This window comes from Colletotrichum destructivum, chromosome 2 (genome assembly GCF_034447905.1).
Source record: "Colletotrichum destructivum chromosome 2, complete sequence".
NCBI classification, from domain to species: domain Eukaryota; kingdom Fungi; phylum Ascomycota; class Sordariomycetes; order Glomerellales; family Glomerellaceae; genus Colletotrichum; species Colletotrichum destructivum.
In genome coordinates, this window is record NC_085897.1 from 4,462,765 (window position 1) to 4,481,905 (window position 19,141).

A 19,141-nucleotide genomic window follows, 5' to 3' on the forward strand; every position below is an offset into this window, starting at 1 on the left:
TCCTCCGTCTTGGGCTCTTGCCCCCGAGAGACGTGCGTGCATGCAGCAGCCGCCTTCCCGCGGATACATGTGCCTGGTTGCCGCTGCAGTGCGCTGCGACTTTGCGGACGGACGCGTGGGACGCACCTTTGACACAAAGCCTGGATCATTCTTGCTCCATCGATGCACGTGGACCAGAGACGAGACAGAGACCCGATCCCAGACACACATGGTGGGCATGGGATTCAGGAAGAGACAAAGAAGGAATGGGGAAACGCGGCATGCCCCAAACAGGGACTGAGGAAAGTATTAAGGGGGGAGGGCGTTGTCGAGCAAGCCGGATGTATTCGTACGGCCGGCCGAATGTGTTTGTTTCCCCTGCATCTGCAGCGCGGTCAGACTATTGCAACAGCAACGACAAAAAACGAAGAATTTTTCTCATGAAATTAAAACTTACGTCGGTCGAGTACATGCAAAGGGGGGAAGCATATTCTCTCACGGCAAGGATTGATGACTCTATCGGGCAGGTTTTTTGCTTGAGCCGCAAGCGAGACGGAGTGTGGAAGAAGTATTCGTAGGTACCTAAGGTGAGAGGGAGTTCGTGGTAGGGCACCAACGGGCGGCGGCCAAGCCCAAGAAGGGGGCTGCGAGTTTCAGCGGCCTTCTTTTTTCGCTTGCTGTGCCTGGTTCCTGGGCCGTTGGGTTGCGGTTGTGGACGATCGACCGAACAATCTTCCCAAGAAGATAGAATGGGAGGAGTGACATGCCACTAACGGGAAGGTTAGGCGGTGGCGGGCCCTAGGCCGATGGACCATGAACCCAAAAAAGAATAAAAATAGGTGGCTGCAACTATTACTATCACCATCCGTGTCCGTGGCCATCGACTCACCGATGGAGCGAGCGAGAAAAAAAAAAAAAAAGGAGGCTAGGACACGCACGGCAAGGGGATATTTCATCAGGGTCATCTCGGATCTTGATGACCCTTGGGCCCCCTGGGGGAGAGAGCTCGGATTGCAGCCCCCACGCTCATTTCAGCATCAAGAGGCAAACGACATTCAGTGTGTGGATAGGTAGGTGACTGTGTAGATAGATGTACAGAGAAGAGAGAACCCTGGTCCCAGCCCTGACACGATCCTGGTATTTGCAAACCAGCATGGTCGACAGTTCATTTGCGGGCGGGCGGAATACACCTCCCGGAGCTTTTCTCGAAGGGAAAAAAAAAGACGTAGAAGGGAAGAAGGAAATTGAAATACACAAAAAGGGAAGCCAATTTTTTACTCATTCCATTTTCATCCCAGAGACATAGATAGAGACAGAAGAAAGGGGAGGGAGTTCATTTCCCACCTGAAGCCTCAAGATGTGCAAACCACCGAGGCTATCTGTATGCTGCAACTGCAGATCAGCAGCGTTCATCGCCTATCCCGCCGCCGATGATCCTTCCTCCTTACTCCATCATCACATCTCGGGTCACCAATCTACACTCTTTTTTTCACTCTCCCGTCGTCCCTCCACTGAGACACGCAGCCAAGCAAACGACGTGACGACGTGACGACCAAACGCTACCCTCCGAAACAGCACCACACGCGGGGCCCAGGCCGTCGGAACTTGTACAAGAAACATCGCCGGCCGCAAGGAGATCCCCTCCTTCTCCACGAATCCCACAACCGACTAGTCAGCCACGCTTCACCGAGACAGAGCCGCCGCTAAACAGCGTCCGGGACCCAGAAAAGACGGAGCCTGCGTGCTTGCGAACCCAGGCCCGAGGCAGCTTGCTGGAGATCCCCATCGCGGTGTCAAACAAGCTTCATCCCTCCTGCCTCCCCTATCAACTCTCGGACGGGACCACGACGCTCGAGCATCCCATTTCTTACCGCATCCACTCTCACCCTCTCACTCGCCCAACAATCAACAAACGGAAGAATAACAATAACAAGAAGGGCGGAGCACAGGGGAAGGGAAGGGAAGGGAAGGGAAAAAAGGGACAGAACAGCCACTCCTTGGGCTGAGGTTGATCGTTTCTTTTTTTCTTCTTTTTTCTGTTCTTTTTTCTTCCTCCTAGAGTCATCCGCTTTTCCTTTTTACTGCCTTTCTTGAGTCTGTCTGCCTGCACTGAGAAGAACAGTGTGTACTGTATTCTTTCTCTACTATTGGTACCTATTACCATCACTCTACTCAAGTGAGGCGTATTATTACTCTTTTTTTGTTCTTTTTCACTTTTATTCCCTTTTCTTTCTTTTCCTCTTCTTGCTCACAAAACCTAAAGTACATCCACTACATCACATCACATCGCATCCATCAATCCTTCCCGGTTCATTCGTTGCCACTCGGCCGGTTTTCTGGGAAGGCGCAACACGCTGCCTGCCACCCACCTCCTCCTATCTCTTTCTCCTGCCTCCTGCTTGCTACGGACGAAATCAAAAAGGCAGACGCATCCATCAAAGCCTTTCCCGGCCGCCCCGAAACATCCTTCTTTCTATCCACCACCATCATCATCCATCCACCATCCATCGATTCATCCGTCCGCCTTGCGCCGAGTCGCGTCCAATTACCACCACCGCGAATATCCGCTCGACGTCCATTCTGCAGGTACACCATCACGAGCCCACGACACATCGGGCCAGAGAAATAACAAGACGGCACTACCCTCAGACGCAAACACGGTCCCAAACGAACGATCCCTTTTTCGGGGGGTCGCTCCCGCCGACGCTGCCGCCACTGCCTTCTTTTCTTGGCTTACATTCTAACTCGAACAAGCAAAACGGTCGAACCGCGCGCGCGGTCTGAGAGCCGAAACCAAGCTAATCAAACCACCACCCGCTTGCTGCATTGCCGTCCGATTGATTACCACCACCGGTCACCACCACCAAGACCCGACAATTTCTCTTATCCTGCCTTGCCCACCCACCAACTCGATTGCCCAACCAGCTTTTCTTGAGTTCAACTCTCGCCATTGATTCTCTCCAAGAGCTCGCTTTTCTTTCTCAACACCACTTGAGCGGCTCTGGTCGAATCTCGCTTCTCTTCCTCACTCTTTTCTGCTCAATATAAAACTCGCCAGCTTTGCGCCGCCAAACCCGACGCCGTGTGCAAATTCGACTTTCGCGATCCCCGTGTGACCGACGTGTGACGGCAGCGACCCCGGAACTGCCCCCGTCCGTCGCAAAGCAGGACCCGCACCTCGACCAACACCATCAGCCCGCCACCAATCTTGTCTTGCGTGTGTGTCCCGCACTACGGAACAAAGCAAATACACAATGTCAATCTCACAGAAACCTCCGGTACCAATCTCCATCACCATCTGCGGTGATGGCGGCTGCGGAAAGTCCTCCATAACCCTTCGTCTTGTCCGCTCCCAGTGGACCTCTGAATACGACCCCACCATCGAGGACTCGTACTCCATCACCCGCAAGATCGACGGCCAGAACTATCACTTGTCCCTGACCGACACGGCCGGCCAGGAGGAATATCGCGGCATGTGGGCCTCGTCCAATCTCGGCGCCGACGCCTTCCTGCTCGTCTACGACATCACCTCCCGCGACTCGCTCGACGCTCTCCAATACTTCAACGACCTGATCGATATGGAGGCCGAAACCCGCCTCGACAACGCCGACCGCGCCAAGCGCGCTGGTCTCTCCCCATCCTCCTACCGCGACACCGTCTCCGCAACCCCGGGCGCTAAGACCGTCCCTCCTGTCAAGATCGTTGCCGGCAACAAGTGTGACCTACAGGAGTCCCGCGATGTACCCGCCGCCATGGGCCTGGACTGGGCTCGCCGCCGCGGATGCGGTTTCATGGAGACGAGCGCTCGCCTCGAGGTCAACATTGAGGAGACGTTCGCTCTCATTGTCCGTCGCGTCGTCGAGGCGAGGCGTATGGCGGAGCTGGGCGTCAACGAGAACATGGAGATGGACCGCCGGGGCATGACAAAGCCCCTGAGCCCGCTGCCGACGGGTAGTGAGAACGAGAAGCACGGACCGGGCCCGCAGGGTCCTAACGTTCACAGGAAGATGGGCAAGGGATCCATATGGAAGAAGCTCCGGTGCTGGTGAGCCCCGCGGCCAATGGTGTGTTTGTGACAAGGGGCTCGTAGTGTGAGAGAACAATGCGAGGAAGCCAAACGAAACTTTATGACGTATGAAAGCAAAAAAGAAGACGAGCAGGGCGGCAACATTGTTCTTTTTTTTCCCCTGCAAAGTGGTGTGTCTGTATTTAAGGGGCTAGGTGGGTTTCACTGGGTTGGGGGCCGGAGGATCCATGGACTTGCACGATGGAGTCGTTGAGTTGTTTCCGTTGTACAAAAAGGGTCTCATGCGAGGGGGGCGTTTCGGGAGTCTCGAGAGCACATATCCCTCTCTCTTTTTGGCCTCTATATTGCGCCTGTTGGGCAGGTTTGAGCAAAGGGAGAGGGAAACAAGTTCATTTTCGCCGCATATGTGCCTCTTGCTGAGCCGGTCAGACTTCTGTATTACCTTCGCTTCTCTCTCCTTTTCCTCCCCTTCATTTCTCCCTTCCTCGCGACAGTAGTGGCTTTTCTCCCTTTTCCTCATTCTTCCTTTTTTTTTTTTTTTTTCCTTTTAGATACCAAGAGGCGTGTTGAATGGTGATAGTCTTCAAAGTTGCTGGCAAGGTCACTCGGGGCTAGTATTTGGAGACGTCGGTCGTTTTGGCGTGTGTGATAATCAGAAGAAATGGACATCATGACAGATGAACAACGAGTCGCTGCCTTTTTTTTTCTCGAGAGAACGTAAACAACACCGCCACAGCCCATCGTCGACCCATAATCTTTGCCCTCTTGCACCCTCTCCCCATTATATCCCCAATAACGCCGTTTCCATTCGACCCATTTACAGCCATTCCTGAACCATTCCCGAACCAAACGGTTCTATCCCGCTCTGCTCTCCCTCCCTCCCCCAGCACCCATCTCATCTTATAATCTAGTTGGTGATCTTGGATACGGTCTGTTTCCACAGGCCGTTGTGGGACCAGGTCCAGTTCTTGAGAAAGGGCGGGTCCATGCCCGTCTCAAAGGCCTCGATACGGGCGGCGATCTGCTGATTGCGCAAGGCCTCGCGGGCGGCGGCGCCGCGGTTGTGCAGCTGGGGCATGCGGTCGATGGCGTCCATGGCGAGGCTGAAGCGGTCCGTCTGGTTGCGGATGGCGAGCTCGAGGGGCGTGTCGATGTTCCCCTTCTCCTTGTAGCCGCGGACGTGGAGGTTCATGTTGCCGGGCCGCTTGTACGTGAGGCGGTGGACGAGCCAGGGGTACGAGTGAAAGTTGAAGATGACGGGCTTGTCGTCGGTGAAGAGTGAGACCCACTCGGCGTTTGTGAGGCCGTGTGGGTGGTCTTCGTGGGAGATGAGCTTGAAGAGGTCGACGCAGTTGACACAGCGGACCTTGAGGTCGGGGAAGTGCTGGAGCAGCAGGTCGATGGCCGCCAGGGATTCGTGCGTCGAGATGTCGCCGCACGAGGCCATGACGAGGTCGGGCTCCTCGCCCTGGTCGGTGCTGAACTGCGGCCAGATGCCGATGCCCTTGGTGCAGTGTTCTACGGCCTTGTCCATTGTGAGGTATTGCAAGTGGTCTTGCTTGTCAGCGACGATCACGTTGACGTAGTTGGACGACGCCAGGCAGTGATCCATGGTCGAGAGCAGGCAGTTGCCGTCGGGTGGGAGGTAGATGCGGACGACTTCGGGGCTCTTGTTGGCGACGACGTCGAGGAACCCAGGGTCCTGGTGGGTGAAGCCGTTGTGGTCCTGCCGCCAGACAACGGCCGTTAGGAGGATGTTGAGCGAGGCGATCTTGTTGCGCCACTCAACCTCAAGCGCCTTCTCGATCCACTTGCAGTGCTGGTTGACCATAGAGTCAATGACATGAACTGGGCTTCGGTCAGCAACAAAAAGACAGAAAATAGGATTGCGTATTATCATCTGTAAAGAGGCTGCGCCGGAAGGAGAGACTCACTGAATGGCTCGTAGCTGTTGAGCAGACCGTGACGTCCGGTCAGGATGTAACCCTCGAGCCAACCCTCACAGGTGTGCTCGGAAAGCATCTCCATAACTCGTCCATTGTGGGCTAGGTTGCCGCCGTTAGCGTCCTCCTCAAAGTACTCGCCCATCCAGACCTTCTTGCCGGCCTCGTAGACGGCGCCGAGCTTGTTGGACTCAGTCTCGTCGGGCCCGAAGAGGCGGAAGCTGGTCTGGTTCAGGGCGATGACGTCTCTCAGGTAGGTGGCCATGTTGTTCATGCTGGCGGCGTTGGTGCCGCCGGACTTGTCGACCTTGATGGCGTAGTTTCTGAAGTCGGGAAGCTTAAGCGGCTTTCTGAGGACGCCGCCGTTGGCGACCGGGTTGGCGCTCATGCGACGGTTGCCGGTCGGGCACAGCGCCTTGAGCTCGTCCGAGATGCGGCCGTCTTTGAAGAGGCGCTCGGGCTCGTAGCTGCGCATCCATTTCTCGAGGATCTTCAGGTGTTCGGGGTTGGTGGCGGCGTTGGGGACGGGGACCTGGTGGGCTCTCCAGTAGCCCTCCATGTAGTTATCGTCGATCTTGCGGGGGCCGGTCCAGCCCTTGGGGCTGCGGAGCACGATCAAAGGCCAGATGGGGCGGAATGCCTTGCCGGAATCGCGAGCCTGCTTCTGGAACCTGCGTATCTCAAGGACGCAGTGCTCCAGGGTGGCGGCCATGGCCTGGTGCATGGTGTCGACATCGTCGCCCTCGACAAAGTAGGGCTGCCAGCCGTAGCCGAGGAACAGGTTCTCTAGCTCCTTGTGGGAGATCCTGGCCAAGATGGTGGGATTGTTGATCTTGTAACCGTTAAGGTGCAAGACAGGCAGAACGGCGCCGTCTACGATGGGGTTGAGGAATTTCGTGCTGTGCCACGCGGTCGCCAACGGGCCGGTCTCGGCCTCTCCGTCGCCGACCATGGTCAGCGCGATGAGATCGGGGTGGTCGTAGACGGCACCGAAGGCGTGGGAGACGGAGTAGCCGAGCTCTCCGCCCTCATGGATGGAGCCTGGGGTCTCGGGGGTAGCGTGTGAGCCAATGCCGCCGGGGAAGGAAAAGGACTTGAAGAACTTTTGCAAGCCATCTATATCCTCTGACTTTTCCGGGTAGACCTCGGAGTAGACACCTTCGAGGTAGGACTGGGAGAGGACGGCCGGGGCGCCATGGCCCGGGCCGGAAATGAAGATGGAGTCGAGGTCGTACTTCTTAATGAGGCGGTTGAAGTGCATCCAGGTGAAGATTTGGCCGGGGGCCGATCCAAAGTGGCCGAGTAACCTCAGTTTCATGTGCTCCTTCTTGAGGGGCTCCCGGAGGAGGGGATTCTCTTTGAGGAAGATCATGCCCAAGGACAGATACAAGCTGGCCTTGAAGTAGTCATTGTACTTGTCAATGTCTTCCTTGGAAAGCGGCTCGCCCTTGACCGTCGACCGGGCTGGGCCGTAGGGGCTGATGGATTCAACCTCCTTGCCGGTCATTTCGGAAGTGTGTAAGTGATGAGTAGAGTGGTGGTGTAATGGTGTGTACAGGCCAAGATGCCTTTGGAGTGGTGGCTTGAGAGAAAAGAAAACAGACCTGACGAAGTCTGAGAGGACTTTGTCTTTATAGCTATTTGTTCAGACACGAGAGGACAGAGAATCGGCATGAAAGAGAATGAGATGCAGCCATGCTGCCCAGAGAACGAGCTGTGACGGGCAAGCAGCCCAGCCCGAGCTTAGGACTGTTTCTCACACCCGTGGGTGCTGATCCGAGATGGGCAGGGGACGGCAGCGACCATGAGAAGAAGACACAGACAGGCCCGATAGCTATCAGCCGATGTTGACGGCGCCGACCGGGGTAGGAAGACAAGGTTGCAGATGTTGTGAAGAGGGAGGAGATGCTAGCAGGGGAGGAGGAATACGAGGGTACGGCACTGTAGGTTGAGGCATGTATACGTTCCTAGCCAGCAACGCCTTGGTACAAGGTGAAGAAACGGCGACCACAGGTACGGAAGCCGCACCGTTCCACGGCGGAGGGGTCCGATGGGCTGGCAATGTGGGGAAAGAAGAATAGCATGGCATCCCATCCCATCCGCCTAGAGGCTTGTCTAGTGGCAGCATCCTCTGGGCGAACCGGAAGCGGTTCTATGACAGGGTGACAGGGTGACAGGACGAAAACCAAGGGCAGCGGCTGCAGGTGAGCTGAGGAATTTGCGGGTATTCCATGCAAGCTCTTGGGGCTATGCGATGTTGATCTGTAGCGTTTGTGCGTGGAGAGAAGAGGTGGTCTGATTTTCCGACGGCGACTCGTCTGCGGCCTCGACATCGACCGGCATGCAACCGACGTCACCTTACGCCCCACGCGGGATCGGTTGGGATCATGCGCGTGCCATTATGCTTTGTGGATTTGCCGTTACTGATTTCCTCTCGGCAGGCTGGAGAGCGAAGATTTGTAGCGTTTTGGCATTTGCTTGTATTGTGGTGAACATGGGCTCAGAAAGCGGATCTTGGTACGTAAGGTGAAGAGAAGGAAGGTGTTGGTGACGGTGTCGGTGACGGTGTCGGTGACGGTGTCGGTGACGGTAAAGTTGGGCGGAACATCCGTCTCGGCCAATCGGTAGGTGGGTACGTACAGTTAACGGATGCCCCCAGCTCTACCGTGTATCTGGCGGCGCCATGTGCGCGACTCGGTGAGAGTGGTATGAGACAGCGTGGGGCAGAGGTGAGTCAAGGTGAATTAGATTAGAATCAACTGAAGGAAGACGACGGCGCCCCTTCTGTCTCTCCCCTTCTCTTCTTGCCAACAACAACGCCCATGACCCAATCTAGAATGTCCTTCTTCATTCGGTATCGATTGATAGTGGCCAAGCGATTTGGTGGCCCTCTCTCATGGAATGGGGCGGCAAGTTCCTAGGACAACACCAGAAGCCATCTCAATTTCCCTCCTGGCGTGCCGTCAGAGCCCGCCAAGCCACGAAATGTCCTCCTATTATCACGGGGCTATGGCTTCGTTTGCGAGAGAAAACAGCAGAAACATTTGGTCTCACCTCCAAGTGCGCAAGAGCTCCGCTTTCCGCTTTCCAAACAGAACAGAGCCTCCGTCAGTTCCAGGCTAGGTAGATACGGCCCGCGGCATCGCCGTCTCGGACCGTTTCCTCGTACTGGCAGCCAGCCACTGGCTGCGAGGCCGAGAGCGACTGGCCATTTGCGTCTACTCACCGACCGCTGTGGACAAACAGGGCCACTGAATCGGCATTGAGCGTCGAACATCCGCGGCCGGCAACGGTTCCGTCCATGTACGGCCTCGTCGACTAGCAGTCTTCCAACCCCCAACTGGTCTTTGCCCTTCGTCAGCGAGCGTATGCCCCATGGTAATTTACTATCCCGCCCGTTCCACTAATGTGGTGCTATGGCACACCTGCATGGGTGGGTTGCTTGGTCTCCCGCCTACCACTGGACGCAATGACCATACGAGAATGCAGTCGTGCAGGTTTTGGTCGTACACGCATGCGTTTCCTGGGCCAGCCCACGGCGCAAGGCGGAAGCCGGCCGGCTCCTCGTCCAAAGCCAAAAGCAGCTGATTTCGTGGCATGCCTGGATCGTAGCATGTGCCCGCGGATCAGCGTCCACTGTCTAAACCCTGACACCCCCCCTTAACCCACTACCCACCCGCCCTTCGACCCAGCCATGGCACACCCCTGCGGCCGAGCAACACCCCACCAAGTGTCAATCCGGCCCTACAGACATCACCCCACCTTTCTTGACGGGAGCTTGGGCCCCTTTAGCCGCGACCAGACGAAGAGGGCGGGGTACAGGTAGTGAGCTCGGGCTTGAAGCTCTTGGGACCAGTTCCGTGGAAGCAGGGTCGTGCGTTCATGGAGACCTGTATCGAAATTGTTATATCGCCCTTTGGGGAAATCACCGAGGGTCGTTTGCAACTCCTCCAGCACTGTCGTTTCCAAGCTTATGATGCCTTTCTTCTCGAGGAAAAATGCATTGACAGGGTTTTTGCCATCGTCCACAGTGACATAACAGCGCCGGCAAATAATGTCAACCACCCACTCACCCACCTTGCGTGCTCAAAGATGGAGGGGTAATTCCTTGACAAACTCTACCAACCGAGAGTAGATGGAAGAGAGATGCTGGTGGAACGCAACGGCGTTCCAAGTAAGCCCGCGTTCTGCACGAGGAAAGGATGGGTTCCCGCCGAGGACGGCGGACGGCGGACGCCAGGCGCCGTCTATTCGAGACAGCGGTACGAAAACATACAACGATCCACAGATCGTCTCTGACAGAAAATGAAATGGAGGAGCAGGCAGGACGGGGTGCAGGTCGGTGCGCCCGGTGGGAAGGCGAGGGGGGTGGGCAGTCTGTTTGGCACTGACTTTGTCGCCATTCAAAACAATTGCAGAAAAGAAAACCGCCGGCCTGATGTTCGGATGAAGGAAAACGGCTCTGTTTCCATCGTTGAAGATACAAAGGACAGATGGCCATACACAACCCCCGCATCATCGAGCACTTCTGGCGGATACGACAAACCCCCGCGACATCAATCTACAGCAACTTGACTGGTCCACGGACGCTAGCGCTGTTAGCTATATAGGCGTAGCCTTACTCGCCGCCTAAACAACCCTCACGATACGTGTGCCTCTAAACTGTCTGTCTCATCGCCTCCGCAGTCCCCCTCCCCCCCTCACAGTGAGACAGTCAATCAGATCTATCCCACAGGCATCATCGCCGTTCATTCACCGCATTCTCGGACTCGTAGACGTTCCGGTCCTGTAGGAAAGGCTCGTTGCAAGAGGCACGTTCAGGCGGTTGCGTTTCATAATCCGATGTTCTGATAATGAGAGGATTCTGACAGCTGTGCCATATGCACTTCATATGCGGGTCAACAGGAATTTGTCCCGAGCCAACCGGGGTGGGTTGGTCAAAGGGCCATAGCTGGGTGGGCGGGGGATCGGCCGGCGACCCCCGCGGGAGCCAAGCCGTTCACCAACAGCAGTTCGGGAGGGGATCTTGTCACGGATGCCCAGGACTCATCGCTTTGCTGGGCTTGGTCGGGCGCCCTTTGGCTAGCAGACGTAGCCCTCATCAGGAAATTCATGGAGAAGTCTGAGCAGAGGCTAGGTCAGCGGGCGTCGGCATTTCTTTAAAATGACTCTTTGGGGACAGAAAAGAGTCTCTTGTCGAACGGCAATTTTGCGTCGATGATGCCCATTTCGCATTACGAAGAGCTGTTTCTGTCGAATCCTTTAGCCAGGAAAATCTCGTTGACCTGGTCCCTCCGCCCCTGTGGGACTGCGACTCTAACGTTCTCCTCAAACACCCCTCATACCTACCCCAACCGACGACACCCTTTTCTCTAGATCCCGCACTGACAAAATCTCACACGCTCAACTTAATTAACCAATTCATCCGGACCTCTGGATCACCACCACCACCACCCAGAACCCCCGCATACCCATTCTCGCTCACGATCACGAGATGTGTCTGAGCAAATCGCCCGTGCTCCAGTCAAGCTGCGTCTCTCGTACGGCGGTAGGACACCACTCCCGCACCATGATAACCTGACGTCACGCAACCCCCCTTCCCCCCGGCGATCAGTTGCCCCTAAGGCCCAAAGGGAAGTCAATAAGCATATATACTTTTGTTCGCCCCTCTCGCACTTTTCCGTTTGTCTGTTTCCCCCTTCTCCCGGGACGAACGACGGTTGACAGAACCTTCTTCCACGCCTTTGCTCGCCGTCAGCTGTTGAAACTGCTTGGCTTGACTTACGAATCCTGTCATTCAGGTACCATACCTTGCACCACCCGGTACTGACCCCAGGGGCAAAAAAGCTATCCGAAGCTGACGCTGTTGACTGGGCAAGTCACATACGAGGAGAAAAGACACAAAGGGGAGATACCATGGCCTCCTACCCGAGTCACAAGCCCCAGACCCCGCAGCCTCCTGCGCCCATTCCCATCAACGACGGGGACGACGGCCAGGGCGACGTGACGAGAGACTACTGAGGGGAGAACGCAACAAAATCACTCAACCTCGGGACCGTGGGATATGAGGCATTCGTTTGGAGTGAAAGTACGAGGATAATGGTTTTATGCGCACCCGAGACGCAAAAAGGATCTGCATAGGGGCACCCCCAGACCACAAATACCACAAAGATTGAACATCTATTTATCTATACGAGCACATGCAATATGATCATTATTCAATTCGACATAGTCTCTCTGCAAGATCATCCAAACGCACCCTCACGTCGCCAAACGAGATCAGTCTCAACACCACACCTTGCGTATCTTGTCGGCTCTCTCCCTATGTCACTTCGTGTCATGTCGACAGCAGTCCATGACCCCGCACATCCCCCTCACCCTCCCGGAGTCCCCTTCCCTATCTCAACCCCCCCCGGACGAGTTCTCTACCATGTTCTTCCGACATGAGCCCACGGCTTACATCTCCTCACGGCGGAATTAAGAGAGTAGGATGGATGATGGTCTGTTGATGTGACGGCTGGTGTGTGAGGTGCTCCATCTCGTGGTACATCCCCTTCTCCTTCGAGCCACATCTTGTGTTCCCTTCGGCCGCCGTGCCTGCTTGATCATCTTGCCCCAGATCTCTCAAAGCATATCCTCCTCCCGCCTCAAAAAGAGGACATCTCGCAGACTGCGAGATCCCCCCTTCTTCCCCCGTCACGCAGACTGACCCGTGTCGCTCCCATCTCACAGGGGAAGCATGCACGCCCCCGACCTTGCAGGTTTGTTCGCTGCCCACTTTCTCTCTACGCAACTGCTTCCAGATCGGCCATTGGCTTGACAGCCTGCCCCCCTTTGGTGAGTGTCTCTTTGCCACGATATCTCATGATATGAACTCTCCGTACATACCAACTCGCCATCGACCTCGGACGTTGAGTATTGACACCTAAACAGCATCGACACCCATCGACAACCCACGAGCCAGAAGCCGGCCTCCCTCCGTCTCCTCGTCTCATCACATTTACCCCAGTTCGCCTCATCTCAAGCAAAGCATCCATCGCCTATCGTGCCACAGGCCAGAAACACATCAACGAAAATATCGAATGCCATGGAATGCTTGCCACCCTCCAAGGCTCTCCAAACAGGTTAAAAAACAAGACCCCTATTTCTTGTCTGTCCTCCTAGGGTGCTCACAGCATCAGTAGTGACCACAGCCGGGTGATCATTAGAGCAAAAGTGATGCCCCCTCACGGGATTGAACCGTGGACCTTCGCATGACGGAGAGTACGAGTGCGACGCTCTACCACTGAGCCAAAGGGGCGGAGTCTGTCACTGCGCTGGTTGGTCGACCAATGAGACAAATCCACATTGACCGGTTGGCAATAATCTGAATTATCGCTCAGATCTCAGTAGACTGACCACACTAAATTAACATTGCATAAAGTGAACCAATAGTAAGGGAGCAAACAGCAGTATAAAAGTTTGAAGCAGGAGGCATAATAGCACAGACTTATGGATAAGCATCATTCTAGTTGATTCTATTCATTTTGTAAACTTGGTGTTTAGCGCTCCCATCATGATATAAAATGTGGTTATGCTGGTACTAAACAGGCCAAGCCTTTGCTGCTGGTGTTGGTAGGGAAGAACGAAAGTTCTCATAGCGGAACTGCTTTAATTTTATCATAACAAAGACAGACACTGTTACACAACTCCTACCCCTAAGCTCCAAGCCTCTGCAATTGTGCTGCAGGATGAAAATGTTGATCTGCAAACAAAGGGTGTAAGTTGTCGCTGGCAACAGTCCCTGGTTGATTCCAGCACAACTGTCAGAATGAGAACTGGATTGTCCAACGCAGTCACTGTGACGGTGTTGCCTTTGTGCTTTCATACAACTACCTAGCCTAGAAGTAGCTGTACCCCAGCACTCAAGTGCCACACTTCTTCAATTGGAGCAGTCTCTTCAATCAAGCATGAAACGGACTGATCGTTTCTTTCTTGACGAGCGCCGGAGAGGGGGAGGCATACCAGCAGGAGGCGTCCCAAAACCTGTCACATGTTAGTCCCAAGTCTATGTAGTAACAGAGACCAAGTCCTCAGTTACCTGCTCCTCGATTCAACCATAGGTGACCCTTACGCAAGTCACCCGTCGTGCTACCATCACCCTATGTCTGGTCACGTTCCTCGATGCCAGCCCAATGTCTGCCTGCTGCTGGCGGAGCTGTCAAAGCTGGCTGCGCACCTGCGACCTGACCATCCATTTCTATCAGGTCAATGTCCCCATCTGCGTCCTCTTCTCCGCTCTTAGCCGTGTTCTTGAGTGGCTCCTCTTGGCTTTGGGTCGATGACGTCGGCAGGCTGCGCTTGGGGATCTTGACGAGGTCATGTTCCTTTCCGGCCTGGACATAACAGAGGTAGTATGGGTCGCCGTTACTGTTGAGTGTCTTCAACACCTCTTCGGTATTAGGTGTTTCTGTCACAGTCCTATCGTTATACTTGCGCCAAACACCGGTATCGAAGTCGTGGATCCAAACCCAGTAATGCCCTGCCCGCAGCTGGCCACTGTGGCAGATAACGGCATGCAGGCGATATGCATGGGTCTTGTGCTGTGAGAAGAGTTCTTCGAGCTCTGCTTTGTACGTCTTAACCTCTTCCACGCGCATGTTGTTGATCTGCTGCCGTCCTTCCACGATGAAACCTGTCGTCTCGGGCGGCTCGATCTTTTCGAACGATGCTTCGGACTGGTTGTACGTCGGAAACAACGAGTCTTCCCCCGCAAAGGCAAGGGATGAAGCTGGCATGCCTCCAAGAAGTGAATCGGGCTCAGGGACGTCTGCTTTGTTGACATGGACGAAGTCGTTGACGAAACTGTCCATGATCTCTACATCTTCGGCTGTGGCAGTAGAGATGTTGTTGAGCTGCTCCAGACGCTGTTGGAGAGCCCATCCTTTTTGTCTCAGCTTGAAAAACTGCGGATCCTCTGGTGTGTCCATGTATCGATCAAGGTATAGCGTCTCAAAAACCTCAACGGGGTTCATGTTCTTGTTACCGTTGTTCTGGGTCCGCTGAATGAGTACATGCAATATGGGAGGAAGCCTTTTGATTGACGTAAACCGCATGATGTCCTCCTTGCCAGTAACGACTCGTTGAAGGTCGAAGTTGCGGCTTAGGCCGTCATGTATGTTGGTCGGACCGGCTTCGGCAGGGTATGCTGTGATTGCACGCTCAAGGGTCGAATCCAGCTTGTACTTGTCCTGGTTGGGAAACTTCGTGTGGTTGGTCAATTCGACGTAGAACGTCTCCATGATCGGCTCCCACTGGATCCCGTCCGTGGGGTCTGTCCTCGTGGGTCTGATAGCTGCCTGAAGCCGGTTGATGATGCTACCCATCACCTCCTCGACGTCTTGCTGCTCCGTACCAGAAGTCCTAGTCTGGGTTTCCAAGGCCTTGAGCACCCGTTGCTCGACATTGAGGACTGGTGACTCAACTCCAGTCATCTTTACATCGGTATCAACGACAAGTTCCGGCGCTGGTGGTTCAATAGGCTGGGAGACAATTCGAATGTCTGTCTTGTCCTCGGGCACGAAGTCTCGCTTCTCATTGTCAATATCGGACATACTGACGAGGGTTTGCGAGCTTACGCTGCTAGCGGATTCAGAAACTGGATCAACTGTAACGTTCACCATGTCGATATCTTCCACCTGTTCCGACTTCTGCGCAGGAGGTCCTGGGGGAGGCCTTGCAGGCAGTGGGGGAGGTGCTGGGAATTGAGTGCCCATAACCTCCAGGGTTTTTTGCTCCGCGGCATTGGTCGTCTTTGCTTGCGGGCCGGGCTCGTCGGTGAGATTCGAGGTAGGTAGCAGGACGGCGTTAGCCAGGCGTTGCGAGGGGCGAATAGCGGACGCTTGCGAGCCGCCGAGCTCATTCAACAGCCGATCAAGCTCTTCGACAACTAAGAGAAATCAGCGCGGAACTTCTTTGCATGGGAGGTTGAAACTTACAAACACGAGCAACGACTGCTTCGGCACGGTCGATCTTCAACTTGTTTCCGCCGATCAATCGGCGTTGGATGTCCAAATCATCCAGGCCAAGTTCGTGCGCAGGATAGTGGGCAAGTAAGTCCTTGATAGGAACAACAGTGTTCAGGTATTGAAGGATGCTGTTCAAGTAGCAAGTGTTGCCAATGTTTTCCAGTCCGACGGGCAGGTTGCTCGTGTTAGGTGAAGCTATCGGCTCGGACTTCTCCTGTTGAGGCGGGCGGCCATATTCCTGTTCAAGCGCTTTGACTGCTTGGCGTATTTCGTCGCTGTTTCTGTCGGAGGCGATGGCATCCATGGCTTTGATGGCGACCTCGGCGGTGGACTTGCTCTTAGGGTCCTTGTTAAGCTACAGCACGGAAGCAAGCCAGGTCAGCATGGAATTGTAACCACAAGCCAAACCAGAGACATACCTTGACACTACACAACATGACGATGGTGTTATCAGGCCACTGTGGATCCGCTTCAAGGATGCGATAAGCTGAGGAGACGTCCATGGGAGCGTTCGCATGTGTGAGGATTCTGTCACTGCTCCTGTGGCGGCCAATGATCTGAAGCATCTCTCGAGCAAAATCCGCTTGGGAAGGGGAGTGCTCTAGCTTGGTGTTGTAAGCTGAGACGACATTGTCATCGCTGGCGGTGTACTGAAGGCTGAAGAAGGAATAGGCCTGGGTTTCCAACTCGTTTCCAGGACCGTGAGCGCTTGGTGGGGGCATTCCCTCCACGATAGTTAGCTCTTGTATCGCACGAGTCTGGAAATCCTCATCCGCAGTCAGAAGGGCAATGTCGCGAAGTGCTTCGACGTAAGTCTGACGTCGCTTCTCGCAAATAGTTGACTGCCGGTTGTAGGCGAAGAAAACCAACGCCTTATCGAAATCGGGGAGGACGCCAAGAACTCGATGCGCCTCGGTCGACGATTGAGGGACTTTGTTCTGCGGATACTCGAAGCATTGGAGCTCTTTGAAAAGCCGGTTACCAACATACGGCCGATTCTCGCCAGGCTTCCCGCTCCGGATGATGAGGCTTTCTGCCTCGGCTTGAAGGTCCTCGATGAACGCGCGTAACGTGCTGAGTTTCGTTGGTGTGCCCGGAGTACCAGGCTCCAACCTAGGAGGAATGAAGTACGGTTCGAAGACGCCGTCTTTATCAAGATTCTCTTCCGTAAACTGAATCGCTCTGAAGATGGCGTGGCACTCATCGCCAAATACAACCTGAAACCGCTTGTTACGCCGGGAAATGTTGCGCGGGTTGGGCTTGTCGAGCAAGTCTCTGAGGTAGGTGTTCAATGTCGACGGGGCAGTGGTAGACCAATCATCCCTGGCGTCTGCGAAACGCTCCGGCGAGTGCTTTCTCGCGTTTACCAGGTTGTCGAGGATGCGCTGCTTATCAAGGAGTAGCCGCACCCATTCGCGCTTGAGCCGAGGCCGCGATATCTCAACAGACACCTGGAACGTGCAGCGGGGTGCCGAGCATGCGAAGTGCTCGACCGCAAGCAAAGCCTCTCTGATCATAGGATGATAGTCCGATACCGATGTGGTGGGCCGTATCGGTTCCTTGACGTTAACCAAGTGATGAAGATAAAAGTCTGTTTCCTTGGGGGGGAAGTGGAGGTTTAGAGGACGGCAGAGGCACACCAATTGATCCGAGTCCCACGACGTCCTGATGATGAAATGGAAGTCGCAATTGCAGCAAACACACGATAGAATGCCAGGATTACGGCCCTCCGCCGTGCTCTGGTTGCCCACAAGAACAAGGCGATGGGGCACACCGGCGCTGCTGCAGCGTGCTTCACGATCCCAATCGATTCTTGCAAATGAGCCACTATCCAAATCAGAATTGAGTAGATCATGCACCCATCTTGGTGCAAGACGACCTGCTCAGTAGTCAGCATTTGACAACCAGAACAACGTCCAGGGTGAGAACGAGCCCACTGCCGAGTATTGACCACAAGATCACCAGAACTTTAACATACCAGTCTTTCCAAGAATGTTCTCCTTGACGGAAGCAGGTCTTCCCTCCCAGTGTTGAGCAGTTGGTGAATCACTTGGTGACATGATGGAGTATTGATCCGAGATGACCATGGTAAGCGTTGTAACTGGTTCAGTCGGAGGAGTCGGCTTCGTGGCTCGTATGGCGCAGTGATCTTGGCAGCGAAGTCAGAAGTATGCCAAAGACAACACCCCAGGGTCGAGTTCGCCACTCAAAAAGCCCGCCTCGCAAAGACTTGTGCACGTCAACCTGAAGTGGCACGCGTCAAGTCTGGACGAGTACGGTGTAAGTGTTACGACGAACAGTGACAGTCCGACGCCACGGGGGGAATGCGCCGCCTCGGTCGAACGATGAGTTGTCCTCTATAGCCCAAAACGGTGTTGATGAGAGACAGAATTCGGATGCACGTCGAGGTAGGTGGCTTGCAGGTGAATAGGTCGGTCGGCGGTAACGAAGATCGATAGAATGGATTGACGGAGGGTCGATGAACGCGGGGCACTGTGGATGGTGGGTTAGCTCACATCCAACGGAACAAGGTGGAAGAAGAGGAGGATACCCAACGGATCACACCTCGTCCTGAGTCGGAACTGCAGAGATTTGTGGTTGTAGTTGTTGAGCCGAGAGCAAATGGAGCCTCTGTCCAAATCGTTTGCGTGCAAAAGCAGGTGAGGGTCCGCGGCGGTGATAACGGTGATGGAGGTAATGCAAGCTGAACAGCTCCCGGGTATCTAGATGCAGACTGAAGCAGGTAAAAGAGGCCGACTAAACGAAAACTCTAGAGGAGAAAGGGTAAGAAAGCTGTCACAGAGCGAGTATCAGAAAACAATTACGCCAGCTTAATGGCGTTAAGGACAGGGCAGGAACTATGCGCGCTCGATGGTGGGCAGGCACGGCAGGTGTGTGGCGGGGGAGAGGGTGGAAACGTGTATAGGCTGACGCAGCTGGCAGCCTTGCACCAAGCGCACACTGTGGTTCAGTGATTGAGGTGCAGTCAGGTTGGGGAAGGCAGATACCTAGGCAGTTCGACACGTACCTCAGGTGCGGCGGAGCTTCCCCGGTGAAGCTGCGTGGCTGTGAATGAGGTAATCTGGAAAGTGCTGCTGGGCGTGAACATCCGCCGTGTCAAGTTGCGTCAGTTAGCCGCCCCCGCGGGTATGGGGCCAGCTAGCTTCGCAGTCGGCACCTAAAAT

General features: G+C 54.9%; 3 protein-coding genes across 3 annotated transcripts; 1 reads left to right on the forward strand and 2 right to left on the reverse strand.

The window, feature by feature from the left end:
- The first annotated feature begins 2,082 nt into the window (after positions 1–2,082).
- On the forward strand, positions 2,083–4,530 carry CDEST_03551 (Putative small GTP-binding protein). Its single transcript, XM_062919710.1, has one exon. It carries the CDS (start codon positions 3,234–3,236, stop codon positions 4,026–4,028), a length of 795 nt encoding a protein of 264 aa, XP_062775761.1. The 5' UTR covers positions 2,083–3,233; the 3' UTR covers positions 4,029–4,530.
- A 383-nt stretch (positions 4,531–4,913) lies between these two features.
- CDEST_03552 (Putative xylulose 5-phosphate/Fructose 6-phosphate phosphoketolase, thiamine diphosphate-binding) lies at positions 4,914–7,456 on the reverse strand (the record flags this gene model as incomplete). Its single annotated transcript, XM_062919711.1, has 2 exons — positions 4,914–5,854; positions 5,941–7,456. 2 exons carry the CDS (start codon positions 7,454–7,456, stop codon positions 4,914–4,916), a joined length of 2,457 nt encoding a protein of 818 aa, XP_062775762.1.
- A 4,741-nt stretch (positions 7,457–12,197) lies between these two features.
- CDEST_03553 (Putative ubiquitin specific protease, UCH repeated domain, ubiquitin carboxyl-terminal hydrolase 14) lies at positions 12,198–18,916 on the reverse strand. The gene is made up of 7 exons (XM_062919712.1): positions 18,508–18,916; positions 17,935–18,449; positions 16,376–17,835; positions 15,927–16,311; positions 14,030–15,877; positions 12,880–13,974; positions 12,198–12,783 (listed from the first exon to the last, which is right to left on the reverse strand). Exons 2-5 carry the CDS (start codon positions 18,041–18,043, stop codon positions 14,091–14,093), a joined length of 3,741 nt encoding a protein of 1,246 aa, XP_062775763.1. The 5' UTR covers positions 18,044–18,449; positions 18,508–18,916; the 3' UTR covers positions 12,198–12,783; positions 12,880–13,974; positions 14,030–14,090.
- Between the last annotated feature and the right edge of the window lie 225 nt (positions 18,917–19,141).